The sequence below is a fragment of the Tachyglossus aculeatus genome, chromosome 6, assembly GCF_015852505.1.
Source record: "Tachyglossus aculeatus isolate mTacAcu1 chromosome 6, mTacAcu1.pri, whole genome shotgun sequence".
NCBI classification, from domain to species: Eukaryota; Metazoa; Chordata; class Mammalia; order Monotremata; family Tachyglossidae; genus Tachyglossus; species Tachyglossus aculeatus.
In genome coordinates this window covers 27340614-27359163 of record NC_052071.1, presented here as the reverse complement: position 1 = coordinate 27359163, position 18550 = coordinate 27340614, and the positions used below count along the sequence as shown (strand labels likewise).

The 18550-nt window shown below is 43.6% G+C and overlaps 1 protein-coding gene across 1 annotated transcript in view; it reads left to right on the top strand.

Annotated features, from left to right (window-relative positions):
• Positions 1 to 18550, top strand: part of CD99L2 (CD99 molecule like 2) — a 116196-nt gene that overhangs the window by 85619 nt on the left and 12027 nt on the right. Inside the window, exons 4-8 of the mRNA XM_038747705.1 lie at positions 2082 to 2168; positions 3995 to 4072; positions 8481 to 8552; positions 12116 to 12202; positions 17544 to 17606. Of these exons, the coding sequence (XP_038603633.1) occupies positions 2082 to 2168; positions 3995 to 4072; positions 8481 to 8552; positions 12116 to 12202; positions 17544 to 17606 (387 nt within the window). The remainder of the gene's footprint in view (positions 1 to 2081; positions 2169 to 3994; positions 4073 to 8480; positions 8553 to 12115; positions 12203 to 17543; positions 17607 to 18550) is intronic.

The following is an 18550-nucleotide window of genomic DNA, read 5'->3' as shown; positions in this document are numbered from 1 at the left end:
TCAACGGTGATCCTAAGACTGAGAAAGAACATCTTAGGTCTTAATGAGCAAGATGGTTCTGTACCTTGAGTTCAGTCTTGCACCTCTCTGACCCCCTCCTTTCATATAGGATAGACCACAACTCTCCCCACCTTATTTAAAATTACGTCTCCTCCAAGAGTCCTCCCCCAACTAAGCCCTTATTTCCCCTCCTCTCTCACTCTTGCATCTTCTCTGCACTTGGATCAGTGTCTTTTAAGTAGCGTGGCTCAGTGGAAAGAGCACAGGCTTAGGAGACAGAGGTCATGGGATCTAATCCCAGCTCCACCACTTGTCTGCTGTGTGACTTTGGGCAAGTTGTTAACTTCTCTGTGCCTCAGTTACCTCATCTGTAAAATGGGGATTAAGACTGTGAGCCCCACATGGGACAGCCTAATCACCTAGTATCCCCCCCCCCGGCGCTTAGAACAATGCTTAACACTTAGCGCTTAAAAATTACCAACATTATTACTAGTAGTATTACTATCTACCCTACAGCCCCACAGCACTTATATTCATAGTCGTAATTTATTTTAATGTCTGTCTCCGTGGCTAGACTGTAAACTCCTGGTGAACAGGGAATATGTCTACCAACTGTTGTACCGTATTCTCCCATTCATTCATTCAGTTGCATTTATTGAGCGCTTACTGCATGCAGAGGACTGTACTAAGCGCTTGGGAAGTACAAGTTGGCAACATACAGAGACAGCCCCTACCCAACAACGGGCTCGAGTCCTTAGTACAGTGCTGTGTACAGTTCCCCCTTTTAGACTGTGAGCCCACTGTTGGGTAGGGACTGTCTCTATATGTTGCCAACTTGTACTTCCCAAGTGCTTAGTACAGTGTTCTGCACACAGTAAGTGCTTAATAAATACAATTGATTGCTGTGCACACAGTGAGTACTCAGTAAATTCCATGGATCGATTCTGGTGTAAGGAAAATCCTTTTCCTCTCAAGATTTCCATTTACCTCTTGCCTCCATTATTTTTTTCTTGATTGAAATGTAATCATAGCTGCTGCTGCAGGTGCCAGCACAGTGATGGGACTTATCCCTTTTCCTTCTCTTTCCTGGCTCGTCATCCCATCCCTCCACCCCGCCAAGGAAAGTGGGACTGGCCCCAGCAGGATGGGGAGAGTAGTGGTAGTTTGAGTGGTAGCTCCTACCCTCCTTAATATAGTGCCCTGCACCCAGTAAGCAATTAATAATGCCAGTAATTGATTGGCTACACAGCTGAGGCGGGGGTAGGAGGTGTGGCTACAAGCCCGGAAAGAGCTGTGTTGGCAGCAGCAGCTTTACCCACATCCAAGAGCTGTTGCTGTGATTAAAGTTCAACGAAAAAAGTTATTCGTGGGAGCGAGGACTTTAGGGAGACAGGGATGGTTGGGAGCTGAGTTCATGGTACGGAAGAGAGGATAGAAAAATCCTTGAAAACAATAATAATTAATAATTGTGGTTTTTGTTAAGCATTCTGTGCCAAGCACGGTACGGAATGCTGGGATAGATATAAGATAAGCAGGTCCCACGTGGGGCTCACAGCCTAAGTAGGAGGAAGAACAGGTATTAAATCCCCATTTTACAGAGGAGGGACTGAAGCACAGAGAAATTAAGCGATTTGCCCAAGGTCTCACCTCAGGTTAGTGGTGGAGCTGGGGTTAGAACTCAGGTCCTCTGATCCCCAGGCCTGTGCTCTTTCTATTAGCCCATGCTGCTTCTCAGAGAGGGAAAGTACTGGGGAGGGAATTGACCTATCACTTTGGGCAAGTTATAATGTTAGGAGGCAGGATTCATGTAAACTGGGGTATATCGGCAGTTAGTTCAAATGTGCCCCTGGGTTACTTGTATTGTGTGATGGTAATCCGAGGTGAATTCATACTCCTTGGCTCAGTGATTGATTGATATAGCAGTTTCCATTGCAGTTGGATGCCTCCTTGATAAAGCTAACTTTGGGAGACTTGAAAAGCTACGACCCATCTAGGATATGAGAACTGAATGAATTGCGTTATTATATTTGAAATCCCTTCCCAACTTAATAGGCTTCTTTTTCTTTCTTTTTCCATCAAAGACACTGATTTGGACTTGTTCGATGCCCTCGATGATCAAGATGATCCACATGATGGTAGAAAACCCAAGCCAAATTCAGGAGGAGGAGGTGAGCGCATTAGGTCTTATCACTGTCCCAGTGTGAGACTAGAGTGGACGTATTTCTGTGGTAAAAATCCACTGAGCAGGGAGGTCCAAAAGCCAAGCCTGTCGGTTCCAGCAGACCAACAGATGTGCCATAGATTACTTCCTTCTAGACTGTATGCTCCTTGTGGACAGGGAACGTGCCTCCCAAATCTCCCGACTTGTACTCTCCCACACGCTTTTGCTTGCATAGTGCAATGAATGTGATTGATTGATTGATCATATTTCCAAATCAAAAGATTATAGACTAGAATGATAAAATGTGGATTCCCCAAGATCCACTCTGGTTCTTCAGGTGGAATTAATGAAGTTAGGTAGGTCTGCATGTAAATGGTATAAGCTGAACTACTTTGGATGCCTATGAGACCCTTCTAAGAGTGTGCTCAACCCAGGTGTATATTGCACTGGCCCATGTACACTGATATTAGTTCACAGAATATTGCACCATCCAATTCCTCATGTTTAACTCCTTTTTCTCCCCTTTTTCTTGCACATCAGGTAGTATTTATTGAGCACTTGTTCCTTGCAGAGCACTGTACGAAGCTCTTGGGAGAATACAACAGAGTATGTAGACATATTCTCTTCTCTCAAGGAGCTTGTAATCTAGTGGATTGCTTCTCTTTCCTCCACTACAGGTTTCACAGTCCACATCGTGGCCGGTGCTTCCATTCTGCCAGCAGATGCAACAGGCATGGCAATTCCATAACACAAAAGCATAAGCTTAGTAATATAAAAGTATTGAACGTCAAGTGACAAGACACCAAGTAAACTTAAGTAATAGATTCGTGCCATTTTTGATTAAAGCCATGGAACTATTCCTTAAGTTACTTTTTTAAAATTGTTTTTTGCCTAATTTAAGTCCAACCCAAAGTAGGAAGCAAGATTTTTTTTCCAAGTCCTTGAGGATCCTCAGATTTCACTGCCTTCCCCAAACCATTCTTCTGAGAGAGTGATTCTGTCTGTATGTGACTCCGGTTTGTAGCCCGGGAGTTATCGTGTAGGTTTTGTGCTCCGAAAAGAATCAGGGTGAGATGGAATAATAATAATGATGGTATTTGGTAAGCTCTTACTATGTGCAAAGCACTGTTCTAAGCTCTGGGGAGGTTACAAGGTGGTCAGGTTGTCCCATGGGGGGCTCACAGTATTAATCCCCATTTTACAGATGAGGGAACTGAGGTCCAGAGAAGAGAAGTGATTTGCCCAAAGTCACACAGCTGACAAGTGGTGAGCCGGGATTAGAACCCATGACCGCTGACTCCCAAGACCGGGTTCTTTCCAGTGAGCCATGTGTTTCATTTTTCTTGACTATGTGTCTTCCACGGCATTCCTACCTGATGTTAATTGGAGACAAATTACTTCCTTCTCTGGGCAGTGATGTTTCAAGCACTTTTTCTCCTTTCCCTGGGAGTGTAAATGGACAAATGTCCTGTCATCCCAGGCAGGCAGAATGTAGAAAATGACCTACTGGAATGAGGGAGAGCCAATGCTGGCTGTAGAGCCGTGTTCTTTGGGGGTTAAGACCTTTAGTAGACAGTCTTAAGGTTGAGGGACTGTGCCGATGTGATGTAAGATCCACAAGAGCCAGGGCTGTATTGTCGTCTTTTGCCAATGCTCCCTGTTGTCAAGTACAGGACTGCGCACTCAGAAAATACTGATGGTGATGGTACTGGGACACCATATAATGCAATCCGGGAAGGTTTAAGTGGCCACATTTGTGCAGGATGTAAACAGGAAACCTGTGCTGACAATAGAACTGCAATTTGTGACTCTGTGTTTTGATTTTCTTCCCAGGTGGTTTCAATCCACTAGACTTTGATTTGGGACCTATCCCACCCAAGCCAACCACTAAGCCCTATCCAAAGAGACCAGGTCTGTGTACATTCCTAAAACAATCCTTATGTTCATGTGATTTATTGATTTGGACATAGTCAAAGGTCAAAATGATTGAATGGATTTGTCCTTATGCTCCAGCCCAGTTCCAAGCGAAAATAATGTCCGTAATAGTTGCAGTTAATTACTAAGTACCAAGCACTATTCTAAGCGACCAGTCCTTGCCCCACTTGGAGCTCACAGTCTAAGGGGGAAGGAGACAGATATTTAATTCCCGTTGTACAGCTAAGAGGACTGAGTCACAGAGTTGTTAAATGAGATATCCGAGGTCTTACAGCAGGCAAGTAGCAGAGCCAAAGGTCCACTCCCATTTCCTCCTCTTTATTTGAGCTTGGACCCCATTTAAACGCTGTCTCCTCCAAAAACAATACATACCTGTTCATTTCTTTTGGCACCAAGTCACGCAAAGCGTTTTTTCGTAACTAGTGATCAAGGCTTTCAAAGAGAAAACATTGTCTGGTAGTGCACTGGCCTGATTGTCAGGAGTTCTGAGGGTCATGTGCTAGTATATCTGAAATACTGTGGGTTGTGGGGGGAATGATGCTGCAGTAAAACAATAAGAATAATAATAATAATGGTAACAATAATTTTGATATTTGCTAAGTGCTTACTATATGTCAAGCACTGTCCTAAACCCTGGGGTACATACAAGTTAGGTTGGACACAGTCCCTGTTCCATATGGGGTTCCCAGTCTAATTAGGATGGGGAACAGGTATTGGATTTGCATTATACAGTTGAGGAAACTGAGGCACAGAGAAGTTAAGTGATTTGCCCAGGGTCACATAGCCCACAAGTGACAAATCTAGGATTGGAGCCCATCTTTTTTTCCATTTGGCTGCGCTGTTTCCTTCATTCTAGCAAGAGGAAACAAAAATACCATTGTGACACGAAGCTGTGGATTATCAATTGATGGTATTTATTGAGCACTTACTGTGTGCAGAGCATTGTACTAAGTGCTTGTGAGAGTACAGCACAGCGGAGTTGGCCGACACAGTTCCCTGCCCACAATGAGTTTACAATCTAGAGGGAATGATCTTCAATTGTCCCTGAAGACGTTGGGATTGTATTTGCATCCAGGGATCAGGGATCTGTTGAACAGTATCCTCAAGCGGTGGGACGGGTCAGAATCGGAGCCCAGAGTTCCTGGGGCTGATAGGTTAGGGATGAGTTTGTGAATGGGCGAGGCACCAGGGAATGGGGGGAAACTGGAGAACACTGTTTTTCCATCTCTGACCCGAAGAAACCCTGAAAATAGTAACAGTGATTGTATTAATTTAGAAGTAGTTGTAGTTAGCCAGTCATTTTTATTGAGTGCTTACCGTGTGCAGAGCACTTTACCTAGTGCTTGGGAAAGTACACCATAAAAGACACATACTCTGCCCACAACAAGCTAACAGTCTAGAAGGGCTTACATTCCTGGGTAGTAGTGTTTAATGACTGCCCATTTAATGCAGTGCACCGTACTCAGCATTTACTCTTTGAAAAGCAATGTGCTAAGCCCTGGGGTGGAATTTAAATAATCGGATTGTTTGCATTTGGGCTCACAGTCTAAAAAGGAGGAAGAACATGTATTTTATCCCCATTTAACAGAGGAGGACACTGAGGCACAGAGAAGTCTGCCCCTCCAGAAGTTAAGTGACTTTCCCAAGGTCACCATGTGGAAGAACAAGGGCTAGAACCGGGGTCTCCTGGATAATTTCTGGAGCCCTGAGCAATATCTTGTATTTGCACGGTGTTTTTATTATCCCAGAGCACTTTCACATAAATCATCATATTTTATTCATTGTCGTAGTTATTGAGTGCTTACTGTGTGCAGAGCACTGTACTAAGCGCTTGGGAAGTACAAGTCGGCAACATATGGAGAGGGTCCCTATCCATATTTTATGTATTTTATCCATACAACAGCCTTATGAAGGAAGATATCATTATCCCCATTTTGTAGACGAGGAGACAGAAGCACCGAGAGGTTAAGCGCCTTCTTCAAATTCAAGCTGAGATGAGAACCCTGGTCTCTTAATTCCCAATGCCATGCCTTTCCCTGGCCCATGATTAATCCAGAGTCTTCATCACACTTTCTACCGTTCCCCACTGGAAATGGTGCTCAGTGAATCACTTTTTCCTAGAGTGCTATTTGTTGCTTGGCCTCTTTTGGAGAGGACCAGCTTTTGTTATAAAAAATATTTTATGGCATTACGGTCTATTGAGGTTTACCTGTGTATAAAAATGCAGGTCACATCAATTGTATTGAGCTTGCGTGGCTCAGTGGAAAGAGCACGGGCTTTGGAGTCGGAGGTCATGGGTTCAAATCCCGGCTCCGCCACGTGTCAGCTGTGTGACTTCGGGCACGTCACTTCACTTCTCTGTGCCTCAGTTACCTCATCTGTAAAATGGGGATTAAGACTGTGAGCCCCACGTGGGACAACCTGATCACCTTGTAACCTCCCCAGTGCTTAGAACAGTGCTTTGCACATAGGAAGCGCTTAATACATGCCATCATTATTATTATTATTATTACCATATTTAGAAGAAGTCATGACTTTGGACTCGTGGAATAGCGTGAGGCAAAGGGTGTCGTAAACTGCAAAATAAGCGATGATTCGCACCAATTGATCTTGCCCCATGCAGTCCCGCAGAGCTGAAATTTCACACCCTCTTAAACAGAAGGATTGCATTAATCGGCTGCTTTTGTTCCATTTTGTGCACTCCCGAAGAAAGCTCCTAGTAAAAGAAACTGCCCCCGTGGTCTTTTCTTGCGAATGAAATGCAGTGGAGTGGAGTAAATTGGAAAACATTACTGTCTTAACTTTCTTTATTCATCAATACTGAATATCAATCCTGAATACCCTGTTCTAAGAGGGGAGACAGGAAAGTGTTAAACATACTTAAGACTTTGGGCCAAACTGCTCTTTAAGGCGAGCAACTGTTCTCGTTTGCTCCTCCAAAGGAGACATGTGGAGAATCACTTTTCTTCAACAGAGAGGTTCAAATGGTGGCCGACCCCAGGGAAAGTTGGACTTGCTCTTCTGACCCCTCTTGAGTTGTCCGACTCTTGTTCCAAATCTCACCCAACCTGATGCCTAGCACAGTGAAAGACTGGACCTTTTCCAGCTTCTGACGAGGTTCCCGAAACGCTTGCTAAGCGTTTGCAGAGCTCCAGGTGCCGTGTCGCGCGTGTACTACTGCTGAGCTTCTGTGCTCAATCTCAAGTCCTGTTGAGCTTTCAAGATCAAGGGATGAATTGAAGATAAACAGTCCCCTGGCCCCAGTCACCAAAACCTCAAATTCAAACTCATGTTCTCAGCTAACAGTTGTGGTGAATTGTAGACATGGCTTCTCTGGGCCCGCTTATGTCATAAACTTCATACCGCTGGGTTTAATTTTTAAGGTAACCAGCCAGGTGGCATGCGATTCAGCTGTATAAATGGCATAAGGAGAGATTGCTGATTGAGTGACTTAACTCCAGTGCTTAGGGCTTTCCAGTCAATATGGAAAGGAAAGGGCCACCGCTGTTTGAAGGGTGGGGAAACAAGGACAAAACAACACGTTAGGGAAATAATCTAGGTAGTAGAGCAAATTTTGGACTGGAGGGGGGAGAGAATGGAAGCCGGGAGATCCGTGAGGAGGCTGACACAGTAGTACAACTAGGATACAAGAAGTTCCTGGGTCAGAACGGTGATTGGATGGATGGATTGTACTTTCCAAGCACTTAGTACAGTGATCTTCACAGAGTAAGTGCTCAGTAAATGTGATTGAATGAATGAATGAAATGGAGAGGAAGGGGCTGATTCTAGAAATGGTACGGAGGGACGGCTGACGGGATTTGGTGATAGGCCGAATATGGGGGTTTCGAAGAGGTGGGTAAGTCAAGGCAAATGCCGAGGTTACAGGCTTGAGAGATGGAAAAATTGGAAAAATTAGGTGGAGGAGAGGATTTGGGAGGAAGACAAATTCAGTTTTGGACATGTTGAACTTGAGGTGGCAAGATATCCACGTAGAGATGTTCTGCAGGCAGGAGGTTTCAGGTTTCCATGTGCCCAATTTAAATCCTTCCTCTTGCAACTTAAACCCATTTCTTCCTGCCCGTCTTTACTGGAAATGAATAACGGCTGAACACCACCTTGAGGCAGAGGGAATGATCTCGAGAGGGCCTTTCCTGCCCCCGATGCTATTTATTACAAGATAAGTAACAGTCCTTCATTTTTTCCTTTTCCAGGCTAAAGGAAGCCTCAGCCTCTTTCCCTGGTGCACTAGCATTTAGTGGCTGATGGTTCTTTGGAAAGGCACCAGCCAGATGTATCCTTTCCTCAACTCCCATAGACCAAAAATCATCTCCTGGAGAGCAGCTGCTTTTGTAAGAAATGCTAACTTTGTCGTTCTCTTACATAGGCGGTTGGGACCACATCCAAACAACCACAACCAAGAGGCCAAGAGTCACCAAAGCTCCACCAAAAATACCAGGTAACTTCAGTTCTGGAAGAATCCAAGAGGTGAAGCTACAAAAATTCCAGATGAGACAAAAGTGATCTTAAACTGTCTTTTATGGAATGAAATGCTCTTTCTGGCAATTAGCAGTTTACTGGCACATCACCTTCCTGCTCTGATGCCGCTCTTCATTAGTTTGATTTTATCACTTATAAAATCCGAGTTGGTTTATGTGAGAATTGCTGCTTTTTTTTGCAGGTGGTAATGTCTTGTAGATATGCCCTTCATGTCTTGAGAAAAACATTTTGCCTTCGAGAATGACGAGAGAAATCCAATAAAAATAGTAGTTATGGGATTTGTTAAGCACTTACTATGTGCCAGAAACTGAACTAAACGCTGAGGTGGATATAAGCAAATTGGGTTGGACACGGTCCGTGTCCCACATGGGGCTCACAGTCTCGCTCCCCATTTTACAGGTGACGTAACCGGCCCAGAGAAGTTAAGTGGCCTGCCCCAGGTCACACAGCAGACAGTGGTGGAGTTGGGATTAGAAACCATGACCTTCCAACTCCCAAGCCCATGCTCTACCCATTACACCATGCTGCCCATTACACCAAGATGACCTACTTGCCTTTTTCCTCTTAGATCCATAAATACCAATCAGTTGTAACTTGCACTTCCCAAATGCTTAGTACAGTGCTCTGCACACAGTAAGTGCTCAATAAATACGATTTTTTGATTGTATTTATTGAATGCCACTGTGTGAAAGCACTGTACTAAGATCTTGGAAACTCCAATAGGCTTAATCAAAATAATCCCTTTCCATGACATTTAGAGGTCATCTGCTTAAGGCTTGAGACAGGTGAATGCCGAACCACCAAATTTCCTCCAGTTGTTGTTAGCTTCTCTATGTTGTGAACATGCTTATCAGTGAAATGTATCTCCTATAAATAACCAAATTCTCTAGGGGTAAACTACTCCCTTGAAGTAAATTAGGCAGTTATTCCTGTTTCTGGTAATAAATATTTTGTTGGTAAATGATGTTTACTCTTGTTAACTGAGAGTTGATGAATTTTTCAAAGATGCCTAATTTTGCAGCAGAGGATAAAATTAATTTTTTTAATGGTACTTAATTGCCTACTGTGTGTCAGAAACTGTAGTGTAGATAATAATAATGATGGCTTTTGTTAAGCGCTTACTATGTGCAAAGCACTGTTCTAAGTGCTGGGGAGGATACAGGGTGATCACGTCCCACGTGGGGCTCACAGTCTTAATCCCCGTTTTCTAGATGAGGTAACAGAGGCACAGAGAAGTGAAGTGACTTGCCCCAAGTCACACAGCTGACAATTGGCGGAGCCGGGATTTGAACCCATGACCTCTGACTCCCAAGCCCATGCTCTTTCCACTGAGCCATGCTGCTTCTCTTGATACAAGATGATCAGATTGGGCACAGTCCCTGCCCCACATGGGATTCAAAATCTAAATCAGAAGGAGGAGGATTTAATCCCCATTTTACAGATGAGGTAACTGTAGATTGTGTATCAGACAAGTAGTGGAGTGGGGATTAGAGCCCCCGTCCTTCTGACTCTCAGTCTTGTGCTTTTTCTACTAGGCCCCTCTGCCCCCTCAATTCAGGGGTATCCCTCAGTGGTTCATTCATTCAATTGTATTTATTGAGCGCTTACTGTGTGCAGAGCACTGTACTAAGCGCTTGGGAAGTACAAGTTGGCAACATATAGAGATGGTCCCTACCCAACAATGGGCTCACAGCCTAGAAGGGGGAGACAGACAACAAAACAAAACATATTAACAAAATAAAATAAATAGAATAGTAAATATGTACAATTAAATAAGAGTAATAAATCTGTACACACACATATACAGGGGCTGTGGGGAGGGGAAGGAGGTAAGGCGGGGGGGATTCATTCATTCAATTGTTTTTATTGAGCACTGACTGTGTGCAGAGCACTGTACTATTCAGTCAATTGTATTTATTGAGCGCTTACTGTGTGCAGAGCACTGTACCGAGTGCTTGGGAAGTCCAAGTTGGCAACATATAGAGATAAACATCTCATCAATAAATGAGAAGCAGCATGGCTCAGTGGAAAGAGCCTGGGCTTTGGAGTCAGAGGTAATGGGTTCAAATCCCAGCTCCGCCAACTGTCAGCTGTGTGACCTTGGGCAAGTCACTTCACTTCTCTGGGCCTCAGTTCCCTCATCTGTAAAATGGGGATTAAGACTGTGAGCCCCACGTGGCACAACCTGATCACCCTGTATCCTCCCCAGCGCTTAGAACAGTGCTTGGCACATAGTAAGCGCTTAACAAATGCCATTATTATTATTATTATTTTTACCAGGTACACCTGGGTACCACTGGTACCATTGGTACCACTAGGGAAGCAGCGTGGCTTAGTGGGAAGAGCCGCGGCTTGGGAGTCTGAGGTCATGGGTTCTAATCCCTACTCCGCCACTTGTCGGCTGTGTGACTTTGGGCAAGTCACTTCACAGTCTCTTTTAGACTGTGAGCCCACTGTTAGGTAGGGACTGTCTCTATATGTTGCCAACTTGTACTTCCCAAGCGCTTAGTACAGTGCTCTGCACACAGTAAGCGCTCAATAAATGCGATTGATTGATTGATTCTCTGTGCCTCAGTTACCTCATCTGGAAAATGGGGATTAAGATTGTGAGCCCCACGTGGGACAGCCTGATCACCTTGTATCCCCCCAGCGCTTAGACCAGTGCTTTGCACATAGTAAGCGCTTAACAAATACCACTATTATTATGTTTTTCGAAAGTGTGGACTGTGGGGTAAAGTTTCCAATGGCTTGCATGCAGATATTTAGGGTGCATTGCAGAATGCACCCTCTAAATAAGTACAATCTACTCTGAAAATCCATCTCCACCCCTTCCTCCCCTCATCTCACCTCCTTGGCCACCGCCTCCCATTCCTTGCAACTTTCCTGTTGTCTTTTCAGCCTCCATGTTCCCATTCTCGCTACCTCTTCCCCTATCTCCCCAAGCCAGTGACCACCTCTGCATGCTCCAGGATCCATTTCTTTATCAAAGTTTCTTCACAGCTGTTGGTGCAGGTTCCAGCACTGTGCCTCCTCTTCCCTTCCCAGCTTGTCCTCCCACCTATCTCCGCTCCAATCCCAGCAGCGATGGGGACAGGCTGTAACAGAAGCTCTCTTCCCCAACTCAGGGAGAAAGGGGAGGGTGGGGAATGAGTTTGGGATATGGAAAGGAGTGTAGGAAAGACCCTGGGAACAGGGCAGGGAAGTGGGCAGCAGAATTGACTTCTCCAATCTCCGCAGGTAGCTGTGGTATTAGGAGCGGGGTTTATGTCAGCAAATAGTGCAGGATGTATTCCTGGATTGCACACATTATGAAGCGGTGGTATCAGAGGACATTTATACTCCCTGACTCAGTGGATTGATATAGCAGTTTCCAGTGTGATTAGCTGTCTTGATTTAACTAACTTTGGGAGGCTTGAAAATCTGTCCCTTTATGAGTCTTGAATGAATTACATTATGCACTTGAAATCCTTTTTCCAAGTTGTTAATAGGCTTGGGTTTTTTCATTGTTTGTTTTTATCGAAGACTCTGATTTTGACCTGTCTGATGCTTTGGATGACCGAAATGATCCAGATAGAGGCGGAAAGCCAAAGCCAAATTCAGGAGGAGGAGGTGAGTGGATTAGGTCTTAACGCTTTGTCCCAGTGTGAGACCAGGGTGGACATATTTCTGTGGTAATAATGGCACTAAGCTGGGATGCCAAAAGCCAGAGATGTTGGGTCCAGGAGACCAGCAAATGTGCCTACAGGAGCTCATTTCCAAGCCAAAACACTTCGGCTTAATAAGGTAAAATATGAATTCTCTAGAAACTCTACAGGCACAGAGATCCCAAGATCCGCTCTGGTTCTTCAGGAAGAATTACAGTAAAGGTTTGGAAGTGATGTAAGTAAATGCCTGAAGTCTTCTACTTTGGAAGCCTACTAACTCTTTGAAGAGTGCACTCATCCGGAGTCTATTAAGCTTGTAAATGAAGAACAGAATATTTTACAAGCTAGTTAATCAGTCAATCAATCAATCGTATTTATTGAGCGCTTACTGTGTACAGAGCACTGTACTAAGCGCTTGGGAAGTACAAGTTGGCAACATATAGAGACAGTCCCTACCCAACAGTGGGCTCACAGTCTGAAAGGGGGAGACAGAGAACAAAACCAAACATACTAACAAAATAAAATAAATAGAATAGATATGTACAAGTAAAATAAATAAATAAATAGAGTAATAAATATGTACAAACATATATACATACATACAGGTGCTGTGGGGAAGGGAAGGAGGTAAGATGAGGGGGATGGAGAGGGGGACGAGGGGGAGAGGAATAGTTCTTCTCTTCTTCCTTGTTCTCATCTTTCTCTCCTCCATTACAGGCTTTTCAGTTTGCACTATGCAGATGGTACAAATAAGTAATACCAAAATTCTCTGAGACTACCAGCCTGCAATAAGATGACTTAGTAAGACAATAAGATGATGGTGATTTTCTTCATATATGTTCCGGAGGTTACATGGACACAGTGAATAATTCACATGTGTGTTGTAAAATGTGAGACCCAAGCACTGTGAACCAGATAGAGCCCGATTTCATGACTGGTGCTTTCAGTCTGCGAGTAAAAGTGACATTCATCATTATTGCCTCTATAATACAAACCCATTTACTCAGTTGATAAAGTTAATTCAGCATCAATTAATTAATTACCATTAAATAGAAATAAGTAATAGATTGTCAAATGTATTAGAATTAAGGAGAATTAAAACTATTAGAACTGCTCCCTAGTATTTTTAATAAGAATGCGTAATTTCTTTTGAATGCCATATTTCAGACTTGGACAGTGATTTTATGTAACAGTGTTGATTTTTGTCTTGGACTATTAATAAATGAAAAAAAAAATCCTGCTGTAGTCTCCAAAGATGACGATCCCCCTTCCAAAGGTGGAAAACCTGGTGGAAAGAAGGCATGATGTAGCAGTTAGCTGCATCTTTTTTTGGCTTCCTAGTAATAATAATGGTGGTATTTAAGCGCTTACTATGTTCCAAGCACTGTTCTAAGCGCTGGGGTAGATCCAAGGTAATCAGGTTATCCCGCGTGGGGCTCAGAGTCTTAATCCCCATTTTACAGATGAGGTAACTGAGGCACCGAGAAGTGAAGTGACTTGCCCAAAGTCACAGAGCTGACAAGTGGCGGAGTCAGGATTAGAACCCATGACCTCTGACTCCCAAGCCCGTGCTCTTTCCACTAAGCTGTAGTACTCAGAAGTAAATGCATTTTTCTTCATGTTTTCTATGTGCATGATGCATATGACACACAATACCTTCTTTTTTTTTAAATGGAGGATTCTCCCTAAACTTGCTCTCTTTCACTTGGATCCTTCTTATTTCTTATTTTCTTAGTAACCCCATCATCTGTGTCTAATAAAATCTCTTATAATGACAGCATGTAAAAATATCCATTGCAGACATTAGGTTAGCACCTCATCAATTGAATTCTCAGTCATGAGATTCCAAGTCAAAATATCGAATCTTTTACTGGCTTTGATGAACATTTGCAGATTACATTTTGAAATACAGGCTAAATTATGCACTTTTAAAAAACATAAATTCAAGAGTGTTCTTGGCCTTGACCTGTTGTTTTGAATACTGATAGTATTGGGGAGTTTAAATTAGTATGTTATGGAGAGAGGAGTGAAAGCAGCTACCTCCCAGGAGTTCCGTCAACTTTCAGAGATATTTGCGTGAGTGCAGTTGCTAAAACCTGAGAGGAATTTCCTGGGAGCAGAGTGCATCATTATGTTTCAGAAAATACTGAAAAAAGAAGGATCCAAGTGAAAGAGAGCAAGTTTAGGGAGAATCCTCCATTTTTAAAAAAAGAAGGTATTGTGTGTCATATGCATCATGCACATAGAAAACATGAAGAAAAATGCATTTACTTCTGAGTACTACAGCTCAGTGGAAAGAGCACGGGCTTGGGAGTCAGAGGTCATGGGTTCTAATCCTGACTCCGCCACTTGTCAGCTCGTGACTCTGGGGCCAAGCTAGCTCTCTTCCTGCCTTCAAAGCCCTACTGAGAGCTCACCTCCTCCAGCAGGCCTTCCCAGACTGAGCCCCCTTTTTCCTCTCCTCCTCCCCATCCCCACTTTCCTACCTCCTTCCCCTCCCCACAGCACGTGTATATTTGTTTGTACAGAATTATTACTCTATTTTACTTGTACATATTTACTATATTTTGTTAATGATGAGTAGCTTTATTTTTATTTATTCTGGTGACTTGACACCTGTCCACATGTTTTGTTGTCTGGTTCCCCGTTCTAGACTGTGAGCCCGTTGTTGGGTAGGGACCGTCTCTATATGTTGCCGACTTCCCAAGCGCTTAGTACAGTGTTCTGCACACAGTAAGCGCTCAATAAATACGATTGAATGAATGACTCTAGACCGTAAACCCGTCGTAGGCAGGGATTATGTTCGTTATCTTGTTGCACTTCTCCCTCCCAAGTGCTTAGTACAGTGCTCTGCACACAGGAAGCACTCAATACATGCGACTGACCGATTAACTGACTCCCTGTCTGTCAGAAGACACCTCTCTACAGAAGACAGTCTGCCAACAGGGAGATGTCTTTAAAAGTGGTTGATGTTCTACCTGCGTCAGGTGCTCTTGTTCCCTTAATCGGCTCATATTCTACAGAGCGGTCCCGGCCAGAGTGCCGAGCCTCCAGGATTTATGTCCCGAAGTCCAAAGGCAGAGGAAAAGAAATCACCCCGTGTCATTCTTCCCTTCCCAATTATTCAAGTTTATGGCTTCTCAGCCTGTGTCCGCCACTCCTCCCCCTTACCCCCCACCCCATCTGTTATCATTTCCTAAAATTAGAGCCAGAAGAGGCCATCCAGTCAGAATTCACAGACTGCTACCTATTCCTCTTGGAGGTATAAAGAGAAAGTTGTGCTCAGAGAGCCAGTTGCTCAGAGAGCCACCAGTTTGAATGCTGGTGAAGGGCCCAGGAGAAATAACTTGGCTCCAGGTGGGATCTGCATCTGACCTTTTCTGCAGCTGGCCTCGACGGTTTATAATCTACGGGAAATGGAAATTTGCGCTGATTCAATGGGGAGGACCAAGTAACGGTCCTTGGGCATCCGCCTGCCTGGCTTTGTCCATCGCCCTTGTGCAAGCAGAGGATAAGAACTGCAAACCGTATTTACACTCAGGGGTGTTTGCCTTTATGTGTGTATTTGTCATCACGTCTTGAACAATCTCATATGTTTGCTCAGGAGTGCTGTGGGTTTGATTTCATCCTTGTGCTCAAGTCAAGATGTTTCACAGAAGTGGAATAGCTGTCGAGGTAGGGGGACCACTCAGAATGTGCAAATCCCCAGCTAATCCTCCAAGGAAGATTTAGTCCCCAAGTTTCAAACAGAGAGATGCCTGGATTCGGGAATGAATGGGCTCTTCAGGGTAGGAGCTGAGGGAACTAAGTGGATGAGAGGAGGGTTAGCGAGGTAAATGTAGAAAGCAAAGGAAAGTGCGACTGTGGAAACAATAGTGGAGCCTTCCTCTGGGAACTGAAAAGAAATGTACTGTGCCCCTAACATGCTTCTGTGCTTAGGGAAATGGAAGGGCATTGTGATCTCACTTTGGATCCAAGTGTAAGAGAAGAGAATGAAGAGGTCTTTGAAATTATAACTAAATGCTCAGGCTGTAGACAGCTCTCTGTGCCATCAGGCTTCATTTCTGTACGTTCTACCTTTTTGTCACCCAGAAGAAATGTGACTCAGATCAGGCTCGAGTTCAAGCACGTGGATGCAGATGGCGTAATGCTTAGCACGAGCTCGAGATTCATTTTGGTGGAAATTAACAACCTTTTACAATTACTGATTTAATGAGGAAAACCCCATGAGAATAGAGTTAAGTACCAAGTCAAAAGATGAAGTATGTGAGATCCGTTAGGTTCCAACAATGATAAAAATTTCTAATTAAAATAGAATACAAGTGTGGATGGCAGGATTGCTGCCATTAGCTCACTTAGGAAAAACCAAAAGAGCTTGGTTATAGATGGAATTAGAATTTAGGGTGGGAATGCAGGGAAAATTCAATCCAGAAGATTGACTGCCCTTCAAAGAAATATCATAAAGAGGGAATCCTAAAATCTGGCCTGTCATCATTGTGTCGTAGAGGAAGTGCAGTTTAGAGATAATGGTGACATTTGGGCAAAAAATCAACAAAACTTTCTTGACTGACTTGAGGATTTTGGTTCATGCAGTTCATTGCTGTAGCAGAGCATTCCCAGAGGCTCACATGCTTAGTCACTTAAGGGTAATTAATATTCCATTCCATTCGACGTTCCACGGCAAGGTTTTCTCGACCTTCGGCTTTTCACTGTAATGCCCTTTAATGGTGTCCAGCAGTCAGTGTAGCTTTGGAGAGAGCGAGTGGATTGTTTGAACCTATGTGCAGTGGCTATGTAAGGTGTCTGTTTCTCTGGATAGCCATCTGATTTTTTTTTTAATGTCTTAAAGTCACTAGGTTCTTCACATATGCACAGTGACACAGTGCAACCTTTTATACATAGCCACTGTGATGAAATCTCTGAGATAAGGCACCAAGAAAGAGGTATTTTAAGGGGACAGTTTTCAGTGGAAATATCTAGTAAAAGCTTATGATAATAATAATAATAATAATAATAATAGTGGTATTTAAGCGCTTACTATGTGCAAAGCACTGTTTTAAGCACTGGGGAGGTTACAAGGTGATCAGGTTTTCCCACGGGGGTGCTCACAGTTTTAATCCCCATTTTACAGATGAGGTAACTGAGGCACAGAGAAGTTAAGCGACTTGCCCAAAGTCACACAGCTGACAGTTGGCGGAGCCAGTACTTAAACGCATGACCTCTGACTCCAAAGCCCGTGCTCTTTCCACTGAGCCACGCTGCTTCTCTTGATGCAACACCACTGATTCTTGCCACTTATTTTTCAGGGCTTTCAGACCAAGATCTTGAGGACATTCTGAATGATGGCTACAAACCCGATAAGGATAAAGGTAAGTTTTTTGGACTTTACAAAATGGCTACTTCTTTGTTTTAATAGCTGGGACGGTGATTATTCTGCTTTGTACTCCACTTATATTTTCTGAGGACATACTAGCGAATTACTTAAACTAAAAGCAGCTGGATCAAGTTGGTTAGCAGGACTCCGAGGCAGGAGTAAAAGTATCAGGCAGTCCATGAGACAGAGGGACAGGTAGGAGAATTGAAACAAGCGGCAACCAGAGCTGCAATCAGAGGACATTCTTCGCATTTACATAGTGTGGAAAAGTTTTTTGGTCACACATTTAGACACGCCTTTCTAAGGATCACACCACCATCCATAGCAAGGCTTTTTTCAGTGGACTGCAAAATATATTCACACCTGGATTCTTGCTGGTGCCTCTGATAAAGGGAGAATTTTTCTCCAGAGAGCTCAGCCTTCAGGTTAAGGTTCAGATGACATTTTCCAGGTCAGAATACTTGACCTAAGCAGCTAGAGTGTTGAAAAACAAGATTATCTGTGAGATGAGCAGGAAAAATGATAAAAAAATACATGCCCTGAGGATGTAGAGTTTAGATTACAGTATACACTCTAGTACTAACCCTGAATCATAAAGCACTGGTGATTTTCATAGAGAAGCCACTTACCAGTTGTGTTTATTGACTTTTAGACTGTGAGCCCACTGTTGGGTAGGGACTGTCTCTATATGTTGCCAATTTGTACTTCCCAAGTGCTTCGTACAGTGCTCTGCACATGGTAAGCGCTCAATAAATACGATTGATTGATTATTGAACTGTAAAGTTGGGCATGGCAATCAAATTTTCAAGAGGAGTATCTTTAGCCAACCCAGGTATTGGAAGAGACAGTCTGCTGAATAGAAACCCAGAGTTGGTTTAAAAAAAAAAAGGATTTTGAAAGTTTGTTGCAGCACAACTGGGGGTGTGAGGGTGAAGAGAA